This window comes from Coturnix japonica, chromosome 1 (assembly GCF_001577835.2).
Source record: "Coturnix japonica isolate 7356 chromosome 1, Coturnix japonica 2.1, whole genome shotgun sequence".
NCBI lineage: Eukaryota > Metazoa > Chordata > Aves > Galliformes > Phasianidae > Coturnix > Coturnix japonica.
This window is the reverse complement of record NC_029516.1, coordinates 155,638,610-155,656,630: the sequence shown is the minus strand read 5'-3', so window position 1 is coordinate 155,656,630 and position 18,021 is coordinate 155,638,610. Positions and strand designations below refer to the sequence as shown.

The 18,021-nt window shown below is 40.1% G+C and overlaps 1 protein-coding gene and 1 long non-coding RNA gene across 6 annotated transcripts in view; one reads left to right on the top strand and one right to left on the bottom strand.

Moving 5' to 3' along the window:
* Positions 1–18,021, bottom strand: part of STARD13 (StAR related lipid transfer domain containing 13) — a 269,538-nt gene that overhangs the window by 222,507 nt on the left and 29,010 nt on the right. For 2 of the 4 annotated variants that reach the window (XM_015852033.2, XM_015852032.2), the window contains exon 2: positions 6,266–7,166. In XM_015852033.2, the coding sequence (XP_015707519.1) occupies positions 6,266–6,994 (729 nt within the window). In that variant the 5' untranslated portion in view covers positions 6,995–7,166. Of the gene's footprint in view, positions 1–1,267; positions 1,411–6,265; positions 7,167–11,001; positions 11,018–18,021 lie in introns of those variants that run through there. The other 2 variants (XM_015852034.2, XM_015852035.1) reach the window with 2 other exon arrangements.
* On the top strand, positions 591–6,237 carry LOC107308272. Of its 2 annotated transcripts, none has more exons than XR_004305961.1 (2): positions 591–721; positions 5,142–6,237. It is a non-coding gene; the product is annotated as an uncharacterized LOC107308272 (long non-coding RNA). The 2 variants fall into 2 exon arrangements; XR_001552729.2 differs by having other exon boundaries at positions 591–730.

The window sequence follows — 18,021 nt, the reverse complement described above, 5'->3', positions numbered from 1 at the left end:
ATTCAGTTTTCTTACTCCTGCTCAAGAACTTCCTCATATTTGGATATGACACTTTAAAAGATGTTTATTTGGTCATGGTTTCTGGTTTGTTTTTTGTTTTTTGTTTTTTTTTGCTATAGTGCATTTTTATTCTAGACTTCAAAACCATACACAACATCGCAAAATCCTCATATATCAGCCAAACATACTTGAAAATGAATCTCAACCCATTCCCTCACCTTTTATGCAAGTTCCCGCTTTTGTAAGTTGTTCTGCCTACTGCCCATACCAAGGTTTATCCAGAATCTCCATCTGCACTTTGAAGGAACATCTAAATTTCAGTGGTACATACACAAACAGATCTGTACACGTTTACTTTGATTCTTCCCACCCGAGACCCAGTCTGTACTTCTCAGGGCGCCTGTCTCCGTACTCTGACAGAGGAATGTTGTTCACCCATGCCCTGATTTAGATAGGTCTGATTTTCTGTTGACTTTTGCTCTACTGCTGTGGACACAGATGAGACACTCAGATGGTCTCACATTGCACAGATTCCTGGTATTTTCAAATATTTGTAAAGGAAAATGCTGATACGCCTCTTTTACTTTATGAGCTTGGTGCAACAGTATGTAAATCCTCTTGTTTTCTGATGAGCTGTTTTCCTGAGGTGGCCGCATGGTTAAGGAGTACTTCAATACACAGCAAATAAAGGATTGATGATCTGAAAAAAGTCATCTCCCAGGTACGTTTGGTAAGTCTTATTTCCCTTTAGTATAATACATCATTTTGGTTAACTATTTGTTCTCCTGAAGCTTTCAAGATAAATATTAAAGCATGCATAAATATTTATGAACTGGCCAAAGAAATGTTCTTCCCAGATTCCTATAATTTTGTAATAGAAATAGCCGTACAACTTCTTTCCACAGTAGTAAGATGTGCGTTCAAACTGACAGCTGTCTCCAATTGTAATAAAAAGCAGGACTAAATAAATGTCCTGTCCTAATGGAAAATTGTTACATGATTAAGAATAGTCAGATTAGAGAGAAATGTACTTTGTACAAATACTATGTTTGTTATTAATGCCTCAAAGTTGTGAAATAGACTCTTTCATTTAAATTAATAACCAGAGACCCTTGCTAAGCTAGCGCTTAACTGACGTTATTATTAAGAATGTGACTGTACAAAGATACATCGGTTCTATCACAGAGAAGTTATTTCTCATTTTCTTCCCCGTAACCCGGTCTCTGTTTTCCCTGATCATTGTTAATTTGGCATTCATCTCTCCTACCTGGGTGGATGTTCCATGTCTGCGTAAGATGAACAAAAAGGACATAATAGTAACGGTATTACTTCCCACGAAGCAGTCATCACACGTTTGTAACCATTCTTCTCCTCTAGTTTTGGAGTTTCAGTTTGATAGGGTAAAAAGAAGAACAAACCTCCAAAGTATGGGAAGAATGGGATAAGGTGTTTGTGCTTCACTCTAGTATGTTCTTTACCAGTTTTTTAGCTCTTGTGTGACTGAATTAGAGACTATTGCAGCATGACTTTCAGATACCTTAAATTCCATCATTGTTCCTGAGCCTCATTAATGAAAACAGGAAAGTACCTCTCAGAGAAGTACTTCAGAGTGGCCAAACGAGTCACTGAGCAGGAATGCATGAGGCATAAGGATTCAGCTGAATTTAAGACATCCAAATGCAAGCTTACTTTGGCAGGCCCAATTACTGATTGTAAATTGTGGGCTTGACTGCTGCCTTGGTTTGATAATTTAAATTTAATTATCTCAGTCTAATTTGAATGAAGTAAATTCATTGTCAAAGACTTACAGTGTTCTGATTCCTTTCTCACTGGATATGATTACTAGATTAAAACACTTACAAGCCAATTAATTTAAAAAACCGTGGCTTTGGATAAATACTTGAGGATTTATCTCCTCTTACATGTCCATATCTATTTATCTTCTTGTTTTGCTCCTTTGGTTAATTTCTGGCATTCGTGAAATTGAGAATGACAACATGGGCCAGAATTAGACAAAATGTCGTACGGATACCATGTAAATTTCAATATTACAGGTCAGCAAATTATTCCAGACTGAATCTGAACTCTTGTGGTCTACGCTTATGCAGTGATTGTCAAACTTGTCACTCAGTAATGACTGTATAATGAGGATAAAATTTACCTAATTGTAGTACAAGGACAGAACAAGCAAATTAATGAAAATAAGTGAATCATCGAGGGAAGAGAAACTGGAAGGACAGATCATCCATCTTCCTGTCAGCAAATCCATTTGTAGACAAAAATGGACAAACATAATCCTGGGAAGCAACTGAACCCAAACAGACAGCACTTCCCACCAGTTAATTTCCCATCTGCCCCAGATACGTCTCAGAGGTGACCTTGCTCCATCAAGAAGCAGCCTCAAGAGGACTCATTTGGAGGACCCTGAATGTCCACTGAGGAGAGATAATTGGGCTTGCTGGAGCTCCTAGCAAATCCTCATGGTTCACTCCAGGTGCTCCTTTCCAGCACTTGGGCTTTCTGACTTAGCCCCTTCTCTCTCTGGTGCAATAGAGGAAGCTGTGACAACTCACATAGGTGGCCAAAGTAATGTCAGCAGAGACAGAAACCTGTTTTTGGCTGTTACAACAGCTAATATAGTCTACCCAAGAGATGCTTTGAAACTGATCCAGAGAGGGTTTCCAGATTTCTACCATGTTGGTAAGACAATTCAGCAGCCAACATTAGCAGGACTTATGATCCCTGAGAACAGGGAGGATCCATAATAACTAACTTACTTTGTCAAGGGTATGATCTCATAATCCTTTTTTTTTTTTTTTTTCCTTGACCTAATACCAGTTAAATGTTTTCAGTTTTGTCTTGAAGGAAATGCTTATCCCAAAAACAAACACATGCTGTTTTGAGATGATGTGGGAATAGGGTAAGATCACTGATGAAGTTACATAGTAGTTCCTGCTTAAATGTGGTTATCAGCTGGGCCCTGCTCTGTACAGCCAGAAGAAATGACAGCCTAAATGCAGTGTTTCAGAAGCTTCTACATATTTTATTGCCCCTGCAGACTGAGCTGGTTACATGGAAAAAAAAGTGCATATAGCTTAATGTGAAGGCTTGAAGGAAAGCCAGCAAGGAAGAATGGCTCAGGTCATCACTTCAGAGTTGCTGGGAAAAAATCCCCATGGAACTAAACACTGTGATCATGAATAATATCAGGACATGAGAGATGTCAGAAAGTTACCATTCAAAACAGAGAGGAAGTCAGAATCCCTACAGTGCTGTGCTAGGAGTGATCTTACCTAGACTGCCAACCACAAATGAGAAATAACACAAATGTACTCATAATGGACTTGTTTTTAGACCTTCCAAATTTTGCTCCCCCATTGAAATGAATGTTACTTTCACTTAAGAAGTCTGTTATGCCACTGATTACAGATTTCTGAAGAGGAGCAGCTGCCAAATCTGATGAGAAAACACAGGAAGCATATATGGGACTGGTCTGAGAGAGGAGACATGGAGACCCCAGTGCATTCATAAACTGAACAGAAATGACATTTGTCTTGTGCCATGCAGAACAGGCAGATTCTGTACGCCTTTGGACAAAAAGAAAGAGCATTATTCATAGGCACCATTGTGTGAATTGCTCTCAGCGCTGTTTCTTCGCCCTGTAACAGCATTGGCAGAGTGGATAAGTTGTACTTTTTCCATCTTCATTGTTCTTGTTTACTATTTAGCATACTCTGAGATTTCTTTCTGCTTGAATGAAACAAGAATTGCCACACAACTGCATGTAGCAACTGTATAATGGGAAATTCAGACACCAGCTTGCTCACTGTCACTGCCTGCAAGGGACCATGCTCCCTGGCTGCAGCGGGGCACAGCCTTTCCCACTGATCACCCCAAAATGGGAGATGTGCAACAGTGCACCCCTCTCCACTGGACAAGTGCATTTACTTAGGAATACCCCTGCAGGGTTGATTGTTACCACTGTTTAACTGTGAGCTCTAGCAGCAAGGATTCAGCCATGTATTGGCCAAGGTCTTACCTCCATGGATCTATGGCCAACTGGGTTTGTTTGTTCTACTATTTTTAGGTCTGAGACTTAGCAATAATGGTTGCTTTTGACAATGTTTTGGTTTTTTTTTTTTTACCCCGTGCCGTCTCTATTTCATTTTCTTTCTATCAGAAAGACATTGCTCCAAAAGCCCCATTTCTACATAGCAGCAATAAATCATGTGACAACACACATTTGCTGAGCATGAGCTTAAACCAGAGCCACGGGGGGGGGGGGGCTTTTAGCTGAGCAGTAATGCATGAATGCTGCTAAAATTTTGGAGACAAGAGAATCCTTTTTGTCCTTAATTCTTGGAGGCTTTTTGAGGATGATAAACACTTATTTACATAGGAAAAAATAAATAAATAAAAACCAGGACTGCATCACTGCGTCTGTGCAGTTTCTGAAATGTTTTGACATATTCTCAGAGATTTACTAGGTAAATCCAAACGCTTGTCAGGCAATTTATAATCCATTATTCTGCACTACAAACTGCATCCTTGAGTTTATTTTATGGCATAGACATAAAGTAAACTAAATGACAACGGCACCCGTTCTTTCTCTTTTATCTATGGGGATGACCTTCAGTAAACAGAATGCAAGGGATGTTGTGCACGCATTTTGATGTTTATTCATATTAATGGGAATGTTGGGATTACTGCCCCCACGTAAATGAGGAAGCAAGCCTTGACTTAGGGTGGTGGAACAATCCAATTATTTAATAAGATGCGTGTCACAAGTATGTTTCAGGGTCAGTGCTGCATCAAAAGATGCACTGCTTTGGAGCCGCTCTGGGGCCTTGGTTTTCTAATATTAGATGCTGAGAAAACTGTGAAAATCTGGCTTCTTTCTCTGTGAGCTGATGGGTTTCCTGATTACACTGGGAAACAGTGTGAAATACAACCAGAACCAGAATCCCCCACTCATTTTACGTCAGAATTATTCAACCCAAACTGGAGAAAAGTTAATATTAAAGAAGTAACTAAACATTATATACTGTAATCTTGATGTAAACTTGCCATTTTCATTCCAATTCTTTTTTCTTGCTTTCTTTCTTTTTTTTTTTTTTATTTTTTATTTTTTTTTAAATCAGAAATCAACGAAGCAACTCCGTGTAACTCTTCTAGTAAGTACTAGAAGTAAAGAACTGAAGATAGAGAGAAATAAATGACACCCATTAAATGAAACAAGCTCCAGCTGACATTTCAGGGCATAAAGACTTTCTACTTTGAAAATAACTTCAGAAGGAAGGAGGAAGAGAAGAGGTATGGAGGAAGAGGAAGGAAAGGTATGACTGACCTGCGGTTCAACATTAATTTGTGCTGCCATTTCAGGAACACTGGAATTTTCCCCAGTGTTTGGAATCACTTCATATTTTTGTACTAGAACTGAACCACAGTGATAAACATGGTTAGCTCCGGGCGTTTGGTTTGTCATCAGCTGGGAGCAGAAGGAAAACCTCGCTTATTCTCTTGGAAAGCTGCTGTTCCTCCAGTTCCAAAAGACAAATAATTTACTCAGGTCTTTTTTAAAGGAAAGGTTATAATTGGATGATTTTTCTTATAGAATGCTTTCCATATTGTCCTAAATCTTCTTTGTTATTGTTTTGGACATTGGTTTATCATGATGTGCACCACTAAAGTTACCAAAAAAACTGCTCTATTTATTTTATTATACACCCGTTTGTTACCTGTCCTCCATATTATTGTAATCCAATAAGAAAAAAGAAAACAGTCTTATTTAGTAGAAACAGTGCTGTAAGTTGGGAAAAGTAGTGCTACAGTGCCACTACTCTAAAAAAGGCCATTATTTAGCACACTCTGCTCTTACAGTAATCTTAAGCTCTATCCTGTTGGAACACTCAGTAGACTTGGAGAATAGCCAGGAATATATGCTGTATGTAGATTAATACACGATCTTCTAGGACAATGGGAAACAGCCAATGATGTTCCTATTACAATACAAAGTGGAAAACTCAAGTTTGAAGTTCTGTCTGATGGAAATGAGTTCAGTCTGACAAAACTGATTTGTCTAAGGTAAAAGTCCAGCATTATACTTTTAATGTTTTGTATATTACTGTAGGTTTATATTCTTAATTATGTAATTAACATTGCTTATCACTGTATAACAATTTGTGTCAGTTCTCCTCCTGTGACAAAGCTTAAATTATACCACTTATTTAAAACAGACTTGGAAAAAAACAATAGCTTCTGTTACCTCCAGCCCCGTGTGCTTTTCTTCCTTATCATGGTCCTTCGATTCCGGTTTGGAATTATCATCACAGTCCTCTAAATGACAGGCGTGTGGGTACTCAGTAAGTTCACATTTAGCTTGTTTTGTTGGGAAAACATCCGTTCTGTGAAGGCCATTAAAAAGTGCCTCATACAGTGGCAGTTCTGTAAACAGATCACCACCACCTCTGCCATCTGCTTCTTCCTCTTCAGATGAAGAGTTTTCTTCTCCTGCCTCATAAATGTGGAGTTTAGCATTCGCTTCATGTGACAAAAATTCAAACTCAGAAAATGTGATGGCACTTGGCTTATGTCTTACGACTCTGATTTCATGACTCCTTTCTGGTTTCTTGGCTGGATTTTCTCCTGCAATGAGTGACCATTCTGTGTGTGAGGTAAAGTTTAAAGCTTCTTCCTTGGGCTTGTGCCTTGCAGAACACAATTCTTCACAGAGCTGCTCTGTTTCAGATTGATTCGTGGCACGAACACACTCTGCAGTCCCACCAGGTTGCAAGGATGTCTCACTGTGGTCTAATATGGATGACAGAGACAGCAAACTCATCTCAGGTTCCAGTAAAACATCCTGAAATTCAGATGGACTTTTCTGTTCTTCTATGTTTCTTCGGTACTCTTCATACTTTGCTGCCTTTGGAGTCCCCAGGCACTTGGCAGATGTAAGACATGGTGAGCCTTGGTTTGAGATGTTGGTTTCCATTCCAATGAGTTTCACCCATCAGAGATCAGAATGACTCCATTCTTGGTTTTCTTCAGAAACATCACTCCACATATGTAGAAAGGAGATATCTCCGTAATATTCCAAAACCATGATCAAATAATCATTATTAATGCCTGGATTCTTACACCAAACATCTGAATTCTCTCTGTTCCTGGAAATTAAAAAGAAAAAAGAAAAAAGTTATTGATAGGACTTTGCAAAGGAATGCATCAGTAGCAGTGATCCTAAAATGTGACATTCCCGTACCAAATTCACCTATAGCTCTCTTCAGAAACATTTGATGTATGCAGATTTGATGAGTTTAAAGCATCAGAACTCTGACTTGTTTACCCCAGAGACATGGAAATAATTAGCAAATGCAGAAATCTTTTTTTTTTCAATACTGACCTTTCATTGATTATTGACAGAACGAATCAAAATCACTCAGTCTGGTGTTAGGTATATGCTTGCTGTCAAAACTCGCCTCTATTCACTTTGTTTTTATTATCTGTTCAATGATCGAGAACTTCTACACCATTCTGCTACTGAAAGCTGCTGAAATGTCATAAGGAAGAAAAAGGAGGCAATGGGGCTGACAGAAAATAAAGAGTGTTTCAATAAGGGTGGGATCTTCTGTTGCTCAGCTTCTCTAAACTGATGATCCAGCACAGCACCTGTCCACTTCCAGTACATTTGCACAGCAAAAAGAGAAAGCTAAAAATACAGAGCTTCAGTTCTGTAACAAAGTTGGCCATGTCTGGTTTAAATCAGTCTTAACTTCTGGACTCACACCTCGTGCTTGGGTCTCCAACACACGGTAAGAGGAGCAGCCGAGGAGCCCATCTTGCATACTCACATAGCTTACATTCACTCATATATGTAATGTACTTTTTTGGTGACAGATTGAATATTGTTAGTATTTATTTTAAGGATTGTTTCAGTACTCCATCTGTGAGACAGCAAAGCAGAACAGAAGCTTTTCAAAACAAGAAGAAAAGCTTACGCCTTTTACATGTGTGGCGAGCCTGTCACTGCTGGGATGACTTGTCAGAAGGCAGCTCTGTGATTGTCAGAGCGGGAAGCAAGCAGAGCAAGATGCTGGCATGTGACATGCTTATCCCTGCATGTGCCATAAGCTAAGTAAGGTGTACTAGCGAGGAGAATCTTATTGCTGGTTACTTCGTATTTCAGTTTTACAGGCATACTTTAAGTAACAGAAATAACATTGTGTGTATATAGAAATTTTGGATTTGTTACGTGTTACCACTGCCATTTGCTCTTTGGCTTTAAAAGGTGCAAGTATGCTGGTATGCATGATTTAGAAAGCATTCCTCTCAAATACTGTTAGCTATGAAAAGTCAGATGTTATTGTTAGCTGACTGGCCTCCTGCTGGAGTCAGTAGAGGGAGGAAAATGCTTCCTGAAAGTAAATACCTATTTTAGCATGGGAGGTCTCCATCCTAGCACGACCCTCTTTTCCAAACTATAAAGAAGGGATAGACAGAATGCTTAGACAACTGACTCAATTTTTAGATGGGCAGATAAAGGCAAGAAGAAAGGACCGTTAAACGTCATCTGGGCCAAATACCCTGCAATGAGCAGGGACACCTACAGCTCCATCAGGTGCACAGAGCCTCCCATACAGCCTGACCCCGAGCGTCTCCAGGGACAGGGCATCCACCACCTCCCTGGGCAACTTGTGCCAGTGCCTCACCATTCTTACTGTAAAAAGCTGCTTTCTTATATCCAATCTAAATATCGCCAAGAAGAATCTCTCTTTTTTTACACAATAATAGCAGATTGCAAAGTCTACATGTAAATGGCGAAACTGCATTGGAGGGCTCATTTTCTCAGAAGTTTCAAGAAGGCCATCTAAAAAGAAGTGACTTCACTTTCAGAAGCACTGAACACCCTTGATTCTTTCTCCCTAGTATTACATGAACTGAGTACAATGCCTTTGAAAAAGTAGACATGTCCTTTGTAGGGAATGACTGGGGTAACTAACCTTTCATATGCTATTTTAGGCACCATGAGAAAGACTTCTGCCATGTAGGTGACTACTGATGATTATCTAAACCATTACTGCTGCTCTTCAGCCCTCCGGCATGCTCTATCCTGCTGGAAGGCATACTGCTAGCACCCACATTCCCACCCTGCAGAGCCAGGAACAAGAAAGGAGATGCTGCTATTCAAGAAGACATCCCAGAAGGCATCAAAAGAGCTTTGACTGCTTTTTGATTTCTACTACCTTACGATACTTTAAACTCCAAAACATGAATTAAAATCCCAACCAAAAAAACCTGTACTTGCTGTTACCTCCAAATAATCCAGCATCCAAAATAACCCCCCCAGCTTCTTTTCACATTTCACAAAATTCTTTATCTCAAGTGATTTCCAGTTTTCGAGGATGTGGTGTGAAGCTGCTGAGTCTACAGTTTAATTACAAAAAGCACAGAAAAGATTTTCCTTTTATCAGGATTTGCTTATTCCCTTGGACTCCTTTTTTATTCGTCCTTTTCTCGCTGTGAGACTGGGACAGAGAAAGCATGCAGGAGCAGACGGGTTTTGTGCAAGTGTGGCAAGAAATCTATGAAGAGGAAGTGGTAAAAAGAGTGTGAGTTCACCCACGCATCCTGTGGAACATCTCTCTTCACTTGATCTAGCAGAGATGGGCAAAAAAAAGCACCCTTCTATGAAATATCAAAGTCTGCATTTTATAAGAAGTTACACATAGACATCTAAAGCTCCTGAAAACTGAACATTCTTGGCAGAAATGTGGGTTGGAAATCTTGCCCGTACCAAAATGTGTAACTTAGAGAGGTTTGTGCATTCAGAACTGAATCTGTACATGTCGTAAAAGGCCCATAACACAGACCCGCAAAATAGTATAATTACCACCAAAATTATGAATGTATGCACCTAAAAGTTCTGAAAAATAGCCATCTTTCAGAAAAGGTCTTTATGAGTAGGGAAGTTATTTCATAAGCAATGGGATTCTCAGTATATACTTTAGCATTAGCTGTACCAGCAGTGACCTACTGCTGGTAGGATCTGATGCTAAGTAACAAACACCTCTTGGGCGTATATGTGCTTTCTCTAAGTAGGAAGAGCAATGCAGGGACTATCACAGCAAGCTGCCCCACTGAAAATGACTCCAAAACAGCCTAAAAAGCAAGATGGGATTTTTTTAAGGTAAAATGTGAAATCTGTACCTGTGTGTGATAACCAACCTCAGCTTTCTAAATGCATTTGACACTCAAGTGGAATTTTGTTTTCTAAGGAAAGGTTCTTACAAGTCAGCAATGGATTAATACAGATCTGAGGTACAGATAGTGCGGTGATGTGGAAGGAAAGTGACTGGTAAAAGCAGAGATATCTGTACTAAATTTCTGTGTATCACCCTCCATCGGCTTGAATTTCCTTTGCCTAGACAACCACAATGTGGATTAAACCACCAAGTTCTGCGCAAACTTAATACAAAAAGCACATGTTAGGCTTAACCATGAAAGAGGAGAATGTTACTCACTTATATTTTCTTGAGTTACTATGAGGAGAATTGCTTTCTGGGGAAATAACTATGCTTTATTTCATAGGCTTACTGTAACAACAAGTCACCTAAACTAACTTGCAAAGGCTGATTAAATTAGTGCATTTCAATATCTGCTGAAATTGCATTTCAATATGCATTTTGGCATTGCGCAGCATGTGAATGTGTGGCAATTTCTTACTTTTTACAAGTCTATTTAAACATGAACTGACACAGTAAACCAGCAAATCAAGCCCTGGTCTGGGCTAGAATGGAAGAGCACTCACCCAAAACAGTTTTTACCCCTCAGCCCCTAATGCATTTGTTTGCCTTTCACAGTGACTTTGTTTAATATTTCCCATCGACTTAAACAATCTTCCCATAAAAAAAAAATTAAACAAGAAAGCCAAGAGAATGTAAAACGTACAGACTAACAGCAGATTAGGAGAGCAGGATTTTCTTTTCCTGTTGATAATTTTACCTGTTTTGCAAGGTAACCTCATATTTTTCAATTCAGTTAATTTCCATGAGCGTAACAACAGGAACTCAGTAGCCAAAAGATCCTCCAAGCATTGGGGCAGAACAGCAAAAGAAATGAGCAGATCCTTAACAAAAGGCATTTCAGCTTGCTTGCTGCACAAGAGCTCTGTCAACAGAAGTATGTGTGAGAATCCCTGGGGCTAAAACAGCCTCTTGCAAGCACCAGCCAAATTATTCACAGTAAAAGAGAGAGAAAAAAAAATAAAGGAGAAGGGACAAAAACTAAAAGGAGAGTAAGAGCAACACAGCAACACAAGGTGCTTCTAAAAATACAGCGTGACCTCATTCTTCATACTGAGCCGGACCTGAGCGCTGTGCTTTGCTTTATCACCTGGAGCACCTGGAGTCGGGTTCCCAGTGCACACACTGCTCTGGAGGCTGTAAGGCTTTGAAAAGGGAGGCCGTGAAACGCCTTTTGATGTAGCGCTTCCACGCAATAGGAAGGAAGACCAAAATTAGCTTTCCACGTTGCTTGGCAAATTCTTATTGTTTGCCTGTTTCAAGACCTACATCTGCTGCCAAGACTTCACAAGTCTTTCCTTCTATATATTTTAGTAGGATCACGCCTTGTGGACAGAGTGTCTCATGTGCTGCAAGGGAGACATGTAATGTAGGTTTCTGGATGCACAAATTTCATGGTGTGAGTATAAATCAGATACTTGCAAACCTAGGCAGCAAAAGGAAGGGATGAATTGCCATTGGAAATATGGGCTTACAAGACTGCTGAGCTATACTATAATTTTTATTGTCTTTTTCTATGCTGCTTTGATTAGAGCAAACAGCAAAAATGCAAAAGCTGCAGCACCGTTCTGTTTGTGTAATGGCTCCTGCCTGCCAGTAGCAGCGGATTACATCTTTCACCTTGAAGTATCCACAGGCGGAGTTTCTGCCTATTCTCTATCCCTGCTGACTCACTGCATGAATGAGGGAGACAGCCCTTAGATGCACCCAATTGCTTTCATGGGAATTAAGCAGTATTTTAGTCAGCAAAGAATTTGGAATATTTATGAATGAATTGTGCAGCAAATGAAGGCACAGATCAAGGCAGCCATTTTACAGGAATTACTTTATAGTTCAGCTTAGAATTGCTTACAGTCCACAGACAGCTGCACCACCAACCCCCTCCTTGCTGGTCCCACCTCCACTGTGACAGAAGCTCATTTTTCACTGCTAGAGAAAGCAAAATATCCTCTCAAATTCAATAAAGGACAATGAAAAAGAGACACTTTGCTAATGTAGCTGGGCTTACACTCCTGTTTGTTACAGCTGTGCTGCATTCCAACCACCATCCTCACTGATGCTCTTCTACCAGCTGGACCTTAGAATCATCAGTGTTCTCAACAGCACTGCCATGGCCACCTTAACACCATGTGGAGCAGTGGCTTAATTGCAATTCAGGTGATCAAATGCTTCTGCAACAGAACTCATTGCATTTCTAAAGCTTAAAAGGATGGGAAATGCTGAGTTTTAGCTAGTTTACATAATGAGGACCTTTGCAATTCATTCTGTTGTGTCCATCCTTTACAGAGTGGTTACCATCCTAAGCAGAATCCACGCATAAGCATCAGTGAAGTGAAGGACTAAGGTGGCCTCAGAAAGATCTCATGCCTGTTGCATACCTAATTGCATCTTCTTGAAATAAAGTAGCCCTGCAGAGAAAAGACCTGGGGGTCCTGATGGATGAGAAACTTGACGTGAGCCAGCAGTGTGCTCTTGCAGCTTGGAAAGCAAATAGGATCCTGGGCTCCATCAGGAGAGGGGTGGTCAGCAGAGTCAGGGAGGTGATTGTTCCTCTCTACTCGGCTCTTGTGAGGCCCCATCTGGAGTACTGTGTCCAGGTGTGGAGCCCTCAGTACAAGAAAGATACGGAGCTGTTTGGAAAGGGTCCAGAGGAGGGCCACGAAGATGATCAGGGGGCTGGAACACCTCCCCTATGAGGACAGGCTGAGGGAGCTGGGCTTGTTCAGCCTGGAGAAAAGAAGGCTGTGGAATGACCTCATTGCAGCCTTTCAGTACCTGAAGGGAGCCTATAAGCAGGAGGGGAGTAAACTCTTTGAAAGGGTAGATAACAGCAGGACAAGGGGAAATGGTTTTAAGTTGAAGGAGGGAAGATTTAGGTTGGATGTTAGGGGGAGTTTTGTCTTTACTGTGAGAGTGGTGAGGTACTGGCATAGGCTGCCCAGAGAGGCTGTGGATGCCCCATCTCTTGAGGTGTTCTAGGCCAGACTGGATGGGGCCCTGGGCAACGTGGTCTAGTATATGGGGAGGTTGGCAGCTCTGACCAGCAAGGGAGCTGCAGATTCATGATCCTTGAGGTCCCTTCCAACCTGGGCCATTCTGTGATTCTGTGATTTTCGTACAAATGAAATATCCCAAGTAAAATCTGTCCTTCCTTCAGCCAGTCAACTTCTTTTAGTGTTGCATTCAAATTATTACTTTTTTTATTCACTATACTGCCTCAGGTATTTTGTATTGCACCTATTAAACACAGCATCAAGCTCCTGATGGCATGTTGGCCTAAGGTTGTTTGACTACATGCTTTTAGGAGGCAATTTCAAGGCATTTAAGATTACAATCTGAACTACTTGAGAAATGAAACCTTCTGTGAAGTTGCTGAAAATCCCAATGCTCATGGGAAAGAAGGGGTGAAAGGTACGTGTGTGCACATGCATTTATCTGTAATCTATGTTAAATAATAAACAGACTTTCTTAGTATACTGCCTTGGAACACTTTGGCTTTGTTTTTATATGACCAGTGGAATCAATGTAAGACAGGAAAGGCAGCCAGTCATACACAGACACTGGTCATAAGCAGAGGCCCCAAAAATGAACCAACACATAATAAATACTTTAAAAGCAATACTGAATAAACTACATGGGGAAAAAAGAAATAGCTGTCTCCCTTCAGGTTGAGGTTCTTGACACTGGTAAAGTCCTATTTCTTCATCTAAGTAAGGAGTCCAAACTGAAATCAGGAAACAGCATTTCTGCAAGAGAAGTCACAGAGGTCTGAGCTGCTGCTTCTTCCAGCTTAAATTCTAGCACTGCTTCTGCAGCCTGTAAAGTGAATTCCATTACATGTGTTCAAGGGATGCTCAGTAGACTGGAAATTAATCTTCATTTTGCATCAGAGGAAGGAGGCTGAAAGAAACAGTTTTCTCGTGCTGGAAGATATCTACATTAAAGCGGAGAGATTAAGGGTCATATTAACATCTCTACATTTCCTTTTACAGTGATGAAAGAGGGAACATTGAAGACATCCACTTCTCACCCCGCAGGTTAGGTAATTGATTTACTAACTGTTGTGATTGAATTTATACAAACAACTGGAGAGGTGGAGATTTTAACAGATATCATCAGCACTTACTTTTATGAGCTGAACTTTTCCTAGTAGTTCTGTGTAAAAAGGAGCCACATTTCATTGCAGATGTCCACTCTTCCCTCCCCAATGCACTAGGTCCTCCTTAATAGGGATAAGCCAATGATCTTTTCCAAACCAACCCTCTCAGCCCTTGATTTTCCCAGAATCTATTGGCTTCCCCCTACAGCTTAATAACTCTCCAGAGCCCTACTTTTGCTTCAAGCTTCCCTTGCAGCAGAATCTGCATCCCTTTCCGTGCCTTAACTCTTGCTTCTCTTGCCATATTTATCAGAACTGCCAGCAACCCTCTTCTGTGTAAGGATCTGTATTGATACTGCAGTATATTATTATGGAAATTTTTAAGGCGAAATCAGAGCACACTCAGAAAACAAACAGGAGCGAGTTTTTTAGTGCTGTGTATGTTATATCAGTCTGAGGTGCTGCAGCTCCCCAGGTTTATGCTGCTATCAGTCTTTTAAAGTTTCTGCAGCCTTTCGGCAGCGTGCTGCATTTGTCAGTTGAAACACACTGCTTAATCCAAGGCTGGTAAACAGTGTGAATAGGCAGGGCTTTGATTTATGAACTGCATCAGTATGGTAATGAGGACATGGGCTGAGCAATTAGTTTTAAATTGTGTAAGCTCACACCAGCTCTTGTTATTACGAGTACAAAGGTTTGTCTGAACACCTCTGAGTTCAGTACTGCAGAACCTTATGGTGTCTCCATACCTATTAGACCAGAACTGTAGCAAATTAAAGCTCCCGCTACACCTTTTGAAGTTAATACCACAAAATAATTTGTATGAAAATATCAGCAGTAAATAGATGTACTTGTTTAAAATGCTACTTTATCCATGCTTTATTTTAACATTCCAGTAATGGCTTTGGACTCCAACGATGTCTTTATCACCATCTCTAATCAGTGTCTGTAATGAATGCTAAAGAAGTGGTGATCCCACAACAAACGGCCATTACTACAAGGGTTGTGCCAGAGGGCAGACTCCTCCTCTTGAGATCTGCAAGATCCATGAGATAGAAGTGGCTGTGATAAAGGACCATGTCAGCTGCGATGAAAGTAAGTTATTTCAGAGGGAGCTGATGTTATTTTGGAGAAGCCCCTTGCGACCCCTGTCCTTATGCGCAGTATGGTCATCAGGCAACCTACACAGTCCGCAGTTTTGGTTAAGCAATATTTTTTCTGGTAAAAATCACTTTCCTTAAAAACATGTTTTTGATGAATGGCCCAATATGAATCTGAATAAAGAAATCCATTTAATGCTGGGGATTGGTCACATCTTGTGATTAATCTACTCAGTTTTTTAGAGCTTCAAATGAAATACATGAAGTGTTCAGATGAATACTGAAGTATTTTCAACCTTTATATCTCTTGCTTCACCGTGCCATTTTTGTTTTGTTTTAATAAATACTGAGTTCTCACAGTTCTTTTTAACTATTCATCTTTTGAGTAAGTCTATGTGTTGTATATTTTTTTTACAACCAGGAGGAGTCAAAGCACTCAGCAATACTTCAGCGACAGCTGCTTTAGAGGTATCCAAATTCTTATTTATGTACAGAAGGAAGTGCATCTGAAGCCAACGTGCATATTTGAGGCCTGAATTGCTATTTTGAACAAGTTCCCTGTTTACTTTCTGCTCTTTAGTTATTTCTTCTTCTCCTTTTTGAGATCTTGAGATCAATTAGTTACACTCAACTGTTTACCAGTTTCAGCTCTTAAATTCCAGACCTCTGCTTACTTTCTTGTTTTGTTGGCTACGTCAGATTTATGGTGTCAGAAGATATTTTCCCCATAGAGGGGGTCCTTGTAGACATTTTGTCAACCAACAGCTCTGTCCTGTTGAGAAACTCAAACAACTAAACTTTCCAAATGGTGTCATGGAATGCAGTACGGAAATATCTGAGCCCGCTCTTTGCTTCTTAGCCTAGGCCTCAGAAGTGATTCCATGATTCTATGTAAGCAGTGGAGCTGAGATACATGTCTGTAATACACCTTGCAATATCAAAAAGTTAGTCTAGAGATCTTTACATGGTACATACAAGAAATGCAAATACAAAGAAAATTGGAATGAAGAAAAATATCAGAAAATCTCACTTTATATCCAAAAAGGTGCAGGACATTTCTTATTTCTTTTTAAATCTTATTATTATTTTACTTTCTGGAAAGAAATGAACTATTTATTTCCAACTTGCAATAAACAAAAAAGATACAGAAATCTGACTCAATGGGGGTTGCCCATTGCCTGGCAGGATGAAGCTCATCCAGAACTCGAATAACCCAGTTTCCCTGGAAGCACAGTATTGATAGAAACTCAGTTGCAGAGCCCTTTAAAACAAGCAGAATGATTATTTCCAGGTTATTTCTGCACAGTGTACAAGCATTCAGCCAAAAGGTCAACATCCGCCTCTCAGTAGGCAATGACTTCTGAAGCCCCATTCAAATATATTAAACTCTGAGATAAATGGTCTCTTTCATCCTCTTTTTTACAAGTACAAAGTGTGTTGTGTTAACAGGAGGGAGATTTTCTTTTCTTCAGAGTACTGCAGATGACAGTCATTAATTCAGATATCAGAGAGAAGCAAAATTATTAAGGTTTTTCCCTTGAGACATGAAAAGGACCTGCTGCTTTGACTGAGTCTTAGAAGTGCCAGAAATTTAGTTTCAGTCTTTATGCATTAGAAACACCAGTGTATTCATTTGGGCATATTACATGTACTTACATAGACAGGCTATTACAGCACTGTAAAGGTCTGTCAGCAAACCAGTCCTTCAAGGGTATAAAACTCACTGACTGTAAATCAGATCAGATTAAAATGCTGGCATGTATTTTTCACGCTGGATATTGAATCTTTTTAACAGTGAGGAGTAATCATTGCATTGGCAATTTTTAGTTAAAAAGCAAAAAAAACCCCAGGTAATTATATATATCCATATAATTATATGAAAATTTCATTACCTTTCTGGTAAGCACCTGGTAGTACAAATGCCTTCAGTCTTGAAGCCCTCCTCTTTCTATCACTAGGAAATACTCCATACAGCTTGAGGCCAAAGTTTGAGATGTTTTCATCAACAGTTCTGTGAAATATGGGCTTCCTGGTACACCTCTATCAAGGCATAAACTGGAAACAACCCAAGCCAAGAACAGCAGCATTGACTTTGGGATGTCACCAACACTATCCACCATCATGAGCTCCTCTAGCTAGAGAGCTCTCAGTACTGCTACCACCATCTTTAAACTTCAGCAGATGAACACTGGTTGGGTATTTGATGGACAGGGAACATGGGATTGTTCTTGTTAACCTTTCATCACTACAAGTCATGTGAAAATGGGGCAGTGCTGAGATTCTAGGTGTGTTGTCAGGCCCAAGGCTGTGCTGCATTAGTCAAACCCTGCTTGTCCTGATGATACCCAAATGCCTGAGGAAAATGGAACTACTCTTAGGCTTTTCTCAGGAAGAATAGAGCTCTGCATAGGAAAATAAGCAAAGGAAATGAGAGAGTGGCAAATCAGCCATGCCATTTTTCAAGAACATGTATCCTCAGGGCTTCAGCCAGGCCTGGAATCATTGTGCTCTGAACTCAGAA